The 12,510-nt window shown below is 48.7% G+C and overlaps 1 protein-coding gene across 1 annotated transcript in view; it reads left to right on the plus strand.

The window, feature by feature from the left end:
- Window positions 1–11,645, plus strand: part of LOC132475930 (neurexin-2-like) — a 65,413-nt gene extending 53,768 nt beyond the window's left edge. The window contains exon 2 of the mRNA XM_060077334.1: window positions 10,139–11,645. Within this exon, the coding sequence (XP_059933317.1) occupies window positions 10,848–11,606 (759 nt within the window). The 5' untranslated portion in view covers window positions 10,139–10,847 and the 3' untranslated portion in view covers window positions 11,607–11,645. The remainder of the gene's footprint in view (window positions 1–10,138) is intronic.
- Window positions 11,646–12,510: the final 865 nt, after the last annotated feature.

Here is a 12,510-nt window from a genome sequence, read left to right on the forward strand (position 1 = left end):
CTGAATCAATAGCCTCTGGAGTTTTGGAAGCTGAATTGTATAAGGAGAGGCGTCGTCTGGAGTTGTGGAGTGGCGGCAACATAAATCAATATGGCGGCGTCAGTAAAGGAGACTTTGTTTTCAACTGTTTATTCCTTCCACTTGAATGCAAATCGCTCCTCAAATTGAATTGTGTTTATGCAATGAATATGTATTCAATGGATACTGATGGCTTGAACAGTACTTTTCTATTCCGTTTTAAGTCGTTTACTTGACCCTTTTTGGCTTCAGATACATTCCATCAATGAGCATCTTGCTCTAGAGGGCCTACTGGTCGACATTGGGCATTGAACCAAGAACCCTTTTGGCTGGGGGTCGAACCCTCCACTAGACCACTCTTATTAGCCAGGTGGTCGAAATGTGGTCGAGACACAATTCTAAATTTGACATTTGAGATAAAGGAGGAAAACGTAATGCATTGTTTTTTAACCAGTGGCAATAATTACAACCTGGTCCCACAAAATGTATGACAATAAACTGAAAAAAACAATGGATAAAAAAATACATTATTTTCCAACATTGTGATTTAGGGCAAATGTAAAAAGAAAAGTGAAATTTCAACTTCCTACTTCCTAGAGTACCACTTATTTATTTTGACTTCATGTGCATTTGTGTCCAACAAGACAGAGTGTTGTGTGGAAGCTCCGTGAATCAGAAGGTAAAATTAAATCTTGACCTAGCGACGACTGTCATTAGTAGTTCCTTCACGGCCACCAATTGAAAGGAAAGAAATGTTGGTCAATGTTATTTTAATAGACTGTGTCGTCCCTCAGCGACTTAAGTCTGCCAAGTCTTTTTTCTTAATTATATTGGCAGAGAGCTAAGTCGTAACCGGACATCGTAATGTTTACGATGACTTTAAACTCTTCCCTTCCCAAAAAATAGTTCCTTTTTTGAACCGACCAAGCATCCGAACGCATCATCAACTCCGGTGGCTTATGTCTAACGGACAGACCAACCCCTTTTATAATGGCCAGTGGTAAATGGCTTTTTGAAAGTGTATTTAGGACGGTAATTGTCTGTCATTTTAGGTCTGAAATGTTTCTGGCGTTTCTCCGTATCTCCTTCCATTATTCCTCGTCCCTGCACTGCTATTTTCATTATTTTTATTTGATTGGTGTGTGTGTGTGTGTGTGTGTCTGTGTGTGTGGGGGGGAGGGGGGGGGGGGCGTTGTGTGTGTGTCTGTGTGTCAGTATGTCATTACAAGCAGGACAACGGCTTCCTTGCACCATTATTTACACTGTGATTGCACATGAAAAACAAGCATATCGGTCTGAAATATTTGGTTTCAAACAGCACACTGATGCTAGGGCTGGAGCCCACCTGTAGCCCGTGCACGCAGGTTGTGAGTTCACGTCCATGTGTGTGTGAGTGTGTGTACGTCCCTCTGACCCTGTTGAAGGTTCTCTACTACCGCACCCACACCTGGGCTCTTTCTTCCCCTTTATCCTTCTGCTCTCTATCTTTATTCCGTTCATTATCTTTCACTCATTATTTCCACATAATCACACAATCTTCCAGTTTTTCTATCTTCTCTTTGCTCTATTTCTCGTTGTATGTATATATCTATCCATCTGTCTGTCTCTATCCATCTGCCTTTCGATCAATCTAACTTTCTGTTTCTGTCTCTCCTTCTCCCCCTCTTTCTCCTCTCCTTTTATCCTATGGTTCACTTTCTCCGTCTCTCAATCAATATCTAACACATTCTGGTTCTCTCTCTCCTCCCTCTCTTTCACCTTCAATCATTCAATCATTCCATCATTATCAGTCTCTTTTTGATACTTCCTCCATCTCTGTGTCTCCATCTCCTTTCCTCTGTCTTTGCCGTTCCCTTATTGGCTGCAGCTGAAAAGCCTTCTCATGCTCAAAATTATGTCATGCCATTGCCACAATTAAACACCAACGCAGGTGCACCTATATGCAGGCAGGCAGGCAGGCAGGCAGGCAGGCAGGCAGGCAGGCAGGCAGGCAGGCAGGCAGGGAAGCAGGTACATACGCACATGCACATGACCTCGCTCACGTACACACGATTGCTCTGGCTGATATATGTACGAGTGTTCTTTGTTGAGTGAAAACTTTCATCGGGCAAGGACAACTCTATAGAGGTGTGTGTGTAATCCAAGACACACAAACACATCCGTACCCACTGTGCAAGCCACATACACCAAACAGAATTAATAAACACCCACACACTTGCACGCACACTGTTCCATGGCTTCCATTGCCAAAAAACTAGAGCAGAGTGAGCCTGACTTTGACCCTTCCCAAACTCCCTTCACCTCCATACTCTCCTTCTCTCTTCCGTTTCTTTTTTGAAATGACAATGAGTGACTGTGAAAAAGTGGGATGTCCTATACGCTCTCCCTTCCTGGTCGCTCCACAATGGGATCCAGTGAAGCCCTGTGGGTCCAGTGTGACTGCCTGGACACAGCGGGGAGTGTTTCCCCCCCCCCCCCCCCTAGGATATAATCGATGGGTAGAACTAACTAAGGGGGTCGGGTGTGTGTGTGTGGTGCGACTGGCTCTCCCTGCTGCCTTGGTGGATCCACAGTTCTCCGTTTACCTGGTCAGTGTTGGGAGGGGCGTGGGGCGTGGGGGGGGGGGGGGGGGGGGGGGAGGATGGAAATGAGGCGGTAGAGAGCGAGGGACGACTGAAGGAATGATGGCAGAGAGGAACTCTACGAAGGATGATGAAGGAAGGAAGGAAGGAAGGGAGAAAGGTTTGGGGAGGTAGGGCAGTGGAGCAGAAGGAAGAAGGAATGTAGGATGGAAATCCGAGAGGGAGGGAGAAAGGCAGGGGAGGGAGAAGGAAGAAAGGGACGCCAGCCCAAAGGAAGTCTGGAAAGGAGTGGGAGGGAGGAATGAGCAATCAAGGTTAGAGGGAGGAAAGAATAACGCTTGCTCGCCGTAGTCATCTGCCAGCACTGCATGACATCAAGTCTATAAACTTCTCACACTTACATGTCACTTTCTATTTTCGATGCATATATCCTTCAACACAATACCTCTCTCTCTATCTCTATCTCTCTCTCTCTCTCTCTCTCTCTCTCTCTCTCTCTCTCTCTCTCTCTATCTCTCCCTCTCCCTCTCCCTCTCCCTCTATCGCTCTCTCTCTCTCTCTCTGAGTTAAGGCCAACAGGGCTGCAGGCTGCTAGGCTGGTTAATTGGAGCGACCGGTTCTCACGGCGATCAGGGGCGAGGAAGACCCGCTGTTCCAACCACAATATCTCGGGGCACAAGATAGAAGCCATATGCACGCCATTATATGGACACACACACAACATACACAAACATACATCACGCAACCAAACTCCATAAACACTGAAACGCCACAGAAATCCACCATGCACATTAAATGGTGCAAACAAAATACATAATGCATGAGTCAGTAGGCGTACCATACTATGAACCACATTGGCAAATAAGAATAGTGGCATACAAAACGCAGTGGGTAGGGTTATCGACTCCCAGCTGGAAGGTACTGGGTTTAAACAGAGTCAAGTGTGGTGTGTGTGTAAAAAGCCCAAAGAATGTGGAAATGTTTCTGGTGATCAAAGCAGAGCAACGTCCTTTCTGAAGCCAGCGACCGATTCGACCAATGATATGCCGATGCTTTGTAACTGAGAGTCCTTTGCTGGTAAATGAGAAGCCAGGGGTGGTCAATAGAAGCAGACTATTTGTTTGACCAAGGTGGTTACTCATGCGTCTAACCCAGCAGCCCAGAGGTTCGGCTACTGGCTCAGCTGTGACGAGCACACGGAGGGCTAGCAGCCCACTGAATCAGCTACTGGCTTTATGGGCATTGGCTTCAGAGGCTAGCAGCCCACTGGATCAGCCCAGCAAGCTTAATAACAGCATTAGAAGCTAATGGCAAGCTAAGCCAGTAGCTGGTCCAGCGGTTTGCTAGCCTCAGTGTCCTGCAGCCGCCGAAGCTAACGGCAAGCCAAGCTATTAGCTGGTCCGGTGGGTTGCTTGACCCAGCGTGCTAGTAATCAGCCCCAGTAGCTAAAGACGGAAAAGGGTCAGGAAGGTATGCCCAACGACTAATTTGTCGGTCAGAGTAACCAATAATGTCGCCCCCTTCCATTCACCCCCTGCCTGTACGTCAACATCATCTCATAACCAAGACACGTGAGAAAAAATAATCCTAATCTCAAAAAATGTAATCTTACTCTAATAGTAAAAAAACTAAAATTCAAGCATGTGATTAAAAACAATTGCAATTGTATTTGTTTGATTTGTGTACTTAATTATGTCGCTCTAATTATGACAAAATATTCTGCAAATATTTCTGTTACACGGAAAATGCTTTTGGAAACGAATTTCCGATCTAGTGAAATTAAGTGATATGTATCTGATTATATAGTATCTACTTTATAATTTGGAGGGCAATTGTAAAATAGCCGGCATTCAGCAGGCATGGACCCACAGTAATTCACACAAGTCCTCATACAATTAACCTCCACAGAGGTGGGGTGGAGGGATGGCAAGATGGACGGAGGGACAGAGGGACGGATTGGGAAGTGAGTGGACGGAGGCTGGCGTCGTTGTTAAGAAGATGGATGCACAGAACACCAGTCAGGGATCGATTGGAGGGAGGATGGAAGGGCGGAGGGGATCGAGGACTGGATGAACATGTGGTGGGTGGATGGATGGACCAGAGGACACACCGGTGGATTGACGTTTAGGCGATTGGATGGATGAATTGATGAATGACGGGCTGGCGAGTGGGTGGACGGACTAAGGACTGGTTCGATGACGGGAAGATTGAAGAGCTGTGTTTGAGTCTGTAGGAGCAGCATCATAATGAAGTTATGTAGCGAGCAGGAATGTATTGATTTCAACTCTGAATTAAAGATAAGATGGGTACAGTCTGAGAGTGTGTATTGACTGTATGGATGCGCACCCGCTACTTATGTCTTGTTCTTGTTACATGCACACAGGGGCCTCCAACTTTATTCATTTATGTTTGAAGCCAGTAAAGCGCTTGGTGTAGCATGCTGTAGGGGTCAATATTAGAATATAGAATTTAATCAAACCTGATGATCGATCTCTAAGTGTAGGATTAGGCCAAACAGCCTGTCTATTCTAGCTTACCGTTTCTCTCCCTAACTGTCTGTCTCTGGTCCTCTCTCTCTGATTCTTGGTCTCTCTCTCTCTGATTCTTGGTCTCTCTCTCTCATTCTGATTCTGCAGTATGCTGAGTCTGGCTAAAGCCACTGTAATCCAATGTGTGTGTGGTGTGTTGTTGTGTTTTTCCCTCCTGCGTGGCTGAGTGTCCCTGATGTCCCCTCTTTTGCTCTGTCCCTCCCCCTGTTTTATTTTGCTCCCTGCTGGGTCTAACTGCCCATCCCTCCACCCCGTCCTCTCTCCCACCGCCCTCCCTCCCTCCACCCAGCCCTCCCTCCACCCAGCCCTCCCTCCACCCAGCCCTTCTCCTCTCGAGCCTCCGTCCATCCCTCCATCCAGCTCTGCCTTCGTCCCCTCGTCCCTTCCTCCCTTCAACCCTCCTTTCATCCTCCCTTCATCTATCACTCCCCCCCCCCTGACCGTCCCTATTCCTCTCGCCCTACATCCATTCCTGGCCTCTACTTTCTTTGCCTATGTCTCTCTCTCCCGCCCTCTCCATCCCTCTCTTCTCTCTCTATCAACCCTCTCCTTCTCTGTCTCCCCGCTCTGTCTATCTCCCTCTCCGTTCGCCTCTTGTGAGCTATCACATGCGAGTCCCTCTGAGCCACTGTCTGTCTCTCTCCCTCAACTGCCTCTGAATGTGTCTGTCTGTCTGTCTGTCTGTCTGTCTCTCTCTCTCTCTCTCCTCTCTCTCTCTCTCTCTCTCTCTCTCCTCTCTCTCCTCTCTCTCTCTCTCTCTCTCTAATGCTGTCATAAGCACTACTTTCTCTCTCTCTCTCTCTCCCCCTTCTCCCTCTCTCCCTCTCTCTCGCTCCAACTGTGTCATAAGCTCTCTCTCTCTCTCTCTCTCTCTCTCTCTCTCTCTCTCTCTCTCTCTCTCTCTCTCTCTCTCTCTCTCTCTCTCATTAGTGCTCAGCAGTAGTGTCTCTCTCTCAGCTGACGGATGGGTCGCTGCTCTTCCCCTCCTCAGCCATCAGATTTATAGCCCCTGTCTCACTGGGACGCTGTACGTGTGTGTGTTGAGGTGTGTGCGCGGGCACGTGGGCATATGTGCAAGGTATTACTGTGGTGTGTGGGAGGGAGGGGCTGTGGAAGTCTATGTTGGTGAGGTATTTTGCAATGTAAGTGGTGTGTGTGTGTGTGTGTGTGTGTGTGTGTGTGTGTGTGTGTGTGTGTGTGTGTGTGTCACATACACTATCCTGTAGTCAGAAGTTGCGGTCACAAGGTTCCAACTGACTACAGTAGGTTTATGCCACGGACAGCATAACAAGTTGGATGCATCCACTGACTGAGCTCTGCACTCCATCATATTATCCCACTTCACGGAGCGGTAATGTCCCATAGACACGGAGAGATGGCTGCAGATACAATGAATGGGTTTTCGGGACTAAAATAAATGGGAGGCTTGGCGACTCGGTGACAGAAAGCCTCGTATATATGGGTGTTTTCATTGGCACGACCACATATCGATGGATCAAAACACAAACGCCTTGTTCGCTTGATAAAAACAATACAGAGGATAGTAGAAACTCAAATACGTACCTATATGCACTAAAACTGCGTCCAAACTGAGAAAAAATATCACGACACAGAGATTGAGAGGAGGCGGGCATTGCCCTTTTACGGAAGGACTGTTCCGCGGCGTCGCCGTGACAACAGACTCTCTCTGCCTTTGTGAGCCAGGAAAACACTAAGCGTGCTTGCGTGAGAGAGAGAGAGAGAGAGAGAGAGAGAGAGGGAGAGGGAGGGAGAGGGAGGGAGAGAGAGAGAGAGAGAGAGAGAGAGAGAGAGAGATGATTGTCTGGCAGTGCTTCACACAGCAGGTGGGAAGTGCTGTCTTGCGAGGACCTGTGGGCACTCGTAGGGACCCGGGGGGCAAGACAGGGGGAGCACTGCAAGAGAAAGATTAAACACACAATCACATACACACACTCAGATAAACACACACAGACACAGGGCCTTATGGCTAAGAACACATACACAGATGAACAAGTGTGTACACAAGCGAGGCGACCATGCTTGACAACAAATGATCTAAAAAAAAAAGCTTACACACACGCACAAATACACCAGACACACCAAGAGTCTTCGAGATGTTGTCTTGTGCCAGCGTGTGGGAGGAAGTGGGTCGGAGGTGGTACGCAGAGTCCTCATATTGCCAAGTGTTTGCTTGGCCCCTGGGCACCACGGCAGGGTTGTTGAGCGATCGAGCTATCCTAACCCATCTGCACAATTTTGGCACTGCTTGGGAGCAGCCCTTTTTTTATTTGTGTGCAAATATTACAGCATCAAAGAAGACCACACACTTATGGGATGCATGCTGATGCTTGTAAAAGACATTATGGTGTCAGAAATCAGCTCAAGAATCTCGCCTCCAACGTCTGTCGAAACTGTGAATACGGAGGCGTCTGTTTACAGTGCGAAACACCTTCCATTGAGGTTCAACAAACACTCTTAAGCTCTATGAGGAATTATGAGGGTATCCCTCTCCCACTCTGTCTAATACAGACAAATCAGTCTGAGATATACAACTGAGGAACATATTGCGGTGTTCCTCCGTGCATACGCCTACACACTCCCCATGTCTCTCTCACACCACACACACACACACCACACACACACACACACACACACACACACACACACACACACACACACACACACACACCACACACACACACACACACACACACACACACACACACACACACACACACAGAAAGAAAGAAAGAAAATCTGTCTCTCACACACACACGCACCTCCTGGGGCTTGCTGAGTACCCTCGGCGGTCGTGGGATGTGATGTTCTAGTGAATAACTAGCAGACACGCCGCGGTCTTGGCCTACAGTACAGAACAAAGCAGCCATACTGTAGGCGAGATGTTAAGCCAGCGTGACACATTTCACTTCTCATAAGACGGCCGGTCTCTTGTCTCGCCTCGCCGGTCGACAGTGATCCGGTGGTCCGTTGGGAGCAGCAAGGCGCGATGCGTCCGCTACTCCGTAACTAGCGAACACGCTGGGAATCTGCAGTGTGGTGAAGGAATACCCAAGTCACATTGAACCCCACGTGGGGGTGGAAACAAGTGTTGTCAAGAGGGACACTCCTCCTGTGTCGGTGTCTCACATGGGGGACTCCTTAACCAGGCGTGAATCAACACTAAAAATAAGCGAGAACTGTAACTCTTGGGGAACTGTAAAAGAAAAAGATTAGAGTTAAATGGTTCTATGCAAATGTGCATAGTGTTTCATCTCAGACCAACCTGTTTATAGAAAGGTAACAAGGAAAAAGATTTAAAACAACATTTTTTAACCTATTGTTCATCCAGGATTAAGCCCCTGCATCATCGTCCCTATTGTTAGCTCCCAAAAGTGCTGACGATTCCTCACTTGTTTGTGGACTTTTATTCTAGTGTATATTTTAATAAGCACCATCTTGGATTTGCATACGTGCTCCTACAAGCGCGGTTTCTGTTTTGATGATGACTCCCAATGGAGATTTATTTTTGTTATACTCAGTAACAAGTTAGAGTTTCGCTGAGAGAAAGGGTTGTTTCATTTTAAAACAAGCAGTCAAAGCCATCCTAGAAGTGTCAACACCTACGGAGGAAAACATCTCCATATCTCTCTGTCCGTCTGTCTGCCTGTCCATCCCAATTAAATGTCTGAATGAATTATAAGAAGGCTTGATGGCATGAGAAACTTAACATTTTAAACTCTTTCCATATCTTTATATTTTTCTCTCGCTTTCTCCCTGACTTCCTCTGTCTGTCTGTCTTTCTATCTGTCCATCCCAATTAAATTACTGAATGAATTATACAATTGATTAATTGGCATGGGAAACTTACATTTACATCCCCCAAAGCATTTGGGGGATGTAAATCTTTCCATATGTCTGTCTCTCTCACTCTCCCCTGCTCTTCCTGCAAGCTGACATGACCAGCGTTGTCATTTCGAACCAGAGAGCGTGGTGGAGAAGACGTGCATGTGAGGCAGGAAAGAGGAGGTTCAAATGTCGGGTGTGTTTGTTTGTGTACACAATGCAATGATCTCACATTCAAAATATAATGCAATGAGATGGCAGGCTGAGGCCATGCTAGCCACTAGCTGTTTAACTCTGCATCACTGCACTCATCGCACTATTGGCTTGTTGACAACAACAACTATGCATGCCCATGTCTGGGCGTGTGTTTTTCTCTGTAGACATCCTGTCTTGGATTGTTGGTTACACTGGGAGACAACGTGTGTTTGTGTGTGTGTGTGTTTGTTCGCACTATAGAATAAGTTGTTAAATCAGCTTCAGACCTGGTAAGCACTACCCGTAATCATATTTATATAAAATCTATTTGAAGGGAAATTGATGATGGTTGAATTTCCTTAGTGTATAAGAGGCATTTAGCGGTTTCTTCGTCAAATGAAACCCTCGACATATCAATAGCGCAGACTATGGGAGCACAGGGGAAATAGTACATGGAAGAGCTAAAGGAGGGAAGATTGCAGTGGAGAAAATGAAGAACGTGCTTTTTGTTTAACACTCGTCTCTTTCTTTTCATCCGGGCTCCGTCAAAGTGGTTTTATATTTAGTACATTGGTTCTGTCGCACTGAGCGGGATGAAAGATGGGTTAAATTAAATTAAAACCCCCACTGCCTCCCCCCCTCCAACACACACACACACACACACACACACACACACACACACACACACACACACACACACACACACACACACACACACACACACACACACACACACACACACTACTACGCTGCCGGCATTACATCCAAACCTTTCACGGAACAAGTCTCCTCAACTTTTCATTCAGGGTTTTGTTTCACAACAATGTATTTCGGTTTCATTCAGTCCCCTCGAATTTCATCTTCTGGTTTCTGTTTTGATGAGAATACACCATCAATGTCCTTCATGACTTCATATTTAATGATGACCCTTTCTTTGATTTCTGTTTTCAGACACCCAGGATGAGGGAACCCAGGAACCCGTGCAAGGATCGGGTCTGACGATTCGGAGAGGACGGCCGATAAACATGAGAGCACGTCGCTGTAACCCTCTGCCCTATTCGTCCTCGACATCCCCCCTCTGCCTTCCTGCGCACTCTCACTGATCCCCGCGTTCCCAAAGGAAGAATATCGGATAACTGAGAAAAGAAACTGCAAACAAATCCAGGAGGTTTTTTTCCACCAGCGTTGGAATTCAAGAAACTAGGATTCTATTTTCGGCTCGAGTTTGTCGGCTTTGCCTAAATTAGCTCATCCCTTGCTCCCGTCGCCCCCCCCTCTCTCTTTTCCATCTCTTTCTCTCCCTCTCTAGCCCTTCTTCCTCTCCACACTCATTAAAACTCCCGCCGTAGGCCTCGACCAATGGAGAGACAGAGGAGAGAGTCAGGATAAGGAAGAGAAATAGAGCTTTGAAAAGGGGAAAAGAAAAACTGCTGATTGGTTAGAAATTGGAAATTGGAATCTTCGAAATAGCGAGGAACATTTTGGCCCAGTAACCTTTCCAATTTCACTTTGGTATTAAATACCAACTTTTTCAAACGCCACTCTAGACACTCCCAAACTCAATTAACGAATTTGTCGGGTCGCTTTTTTCCTCGAATTGGGAGCTTCTGACGGCGGCCGTTCTCAAACACACGCACCAGCCCCGAGGGGGACGCTGAGCATGACGAGGGCTGTGCCGTCCCTGCGCTGGCCCCTGTGGCCCCTGGCCCTGCTCCACCTGCTCACCGCGGTGAGCCCGCTGGAGTTCGGCGGCGCGCCGGGCCAGTGGGCGCGCTACAGCCGCTGGGAGGCGGGCTCCGTCGGCGAGCTGAGCTTCAGCCTGAAGACCAACATCAGCAAGGCGCTGGTGCTCTACCTGGACGACGGCGGCAACTGCGACTTCATGGAGCTGCTGGTGGCCGGCGGGCGACTCCACCTGCGCTTCGCCATCCACTGCGCCGAGCCCGCCTCCCTGCACATGGAGACCCCCGTGGACGACGACCGCTGGCACATGGTGCTGCTCACGCGCAACTTCCGCGAGACCCTGCTGATGGTGGACGGCGAGACCAAGGTGGCGGAGGTGAAGTCCAAGCGGAAGGAGATGGCGGTGGTCAGCGACCTGTTTGTGGGCGGCATCCCGCCCGACGTGCGCCTCTCGGCCCTCACGTCCAGCACGGTCAAGTACGAGCCCCCGTTCCTGGGCCTCATCTCCAACCTGAAGGTGGGCGAGATGCCCCCGGCGCTGCTCAACAGCATGGGCATCCAGAGCGACCTGGAGTACATGTGCACCAAGCAGAACCCCTGCCTCAACGGGGGCTTCTGCTCCATCCAGTACGGCGAGGTGCACTGCGACTGCACCCAGACGCGCTACAAAGGGAAATACTGCAAGGAAGGTAGGACGCCCTGCTTTCTGTCTTCAGCTGTGTGGTTTCTTAAATAGGTCCCAGAGTTCTTGCTGTCAACGGGTCGTTTCCAAGAGTGGCATGACTTGCTGAACTCTTGCTGAACTCTCTGTCACCCTGCACTGGGGAATTAAAGGGCCTCTATCTCGCCATTGAATGTGTTGTTGATCAGCCAATACAAGCATTTCTGAATCAACCCTCTAGTGACATCGCAAGTGGAAAGGGGGGTCCATCCCCCCTGATGCATTATGGGTAGATAAACTCCACTCGACCCTTAGGTAGAGGTGGACAAACCCCACGTGCAATGTCGCTCGTAGGTTTTTAATCTTGCGAAGGGAAACGGTGTCTCGCCTCTCCGGGCTTCAACCTTTTTTATCTTCTTAGTATTTTCTCTCCGGCGGAGCCACCCCCCCCCCCCCCCCCCGCTGCGATGCCCCCGGGCGCGGCGTCAATGTCGCCGGTCACCGCCACTCCCCCCCCAACCCCCCCCCCCCCACACCCCCGCCGTCACCATCTGCTTAGAGAAACGGGACACTGCGGAATTAAAAAAAAGATCCCCGCACGTAAAGAAAGTACAAGGTGTGCGGCGCTGATGGCTATAATTATTCCAATGTAGTCGTCTCCTGACCTTTCCCTGTTCCTTACCGCGAGGCATGGGAGAGAGCGTCTCCTCGCCTCTCCTTCTCTGGGTATATCGCTGCAGGGGCCACAAGTAGTTGGTGGTGGGGTGGGGGGGGGGGGGGAGTGTGGAGCAGAGCCAGAGAAACACAGTCGCTCTGCAGGTGGAGAGAGGGGACGTGGGGGGGGCGAGTGCACGGTAGGTGAGGAGGTGACCCCCTTTGGAAGTTGGGTTTGCTGACTGCATGTTTTCCCGGGCAGGGGAAGCGCGTTTTGCTGACGCAAAAAGGGTGAGGCTTAGTTGTCGTCTTTTGTTTACCTTCT

Source organism: Gadus macrocephalus, chromosome 17 (genome assembly GCF_031168955.1).
Source record: "Gadus macrocephalus chromosome 17, ASM3116895v1".
Classification (NCBI taxonomy): Eukaryota; Metazoa; Chordata; class Actinopteri; order Gadiformes; family Gadidae; genus Gadus; species Gadus macrocephalus.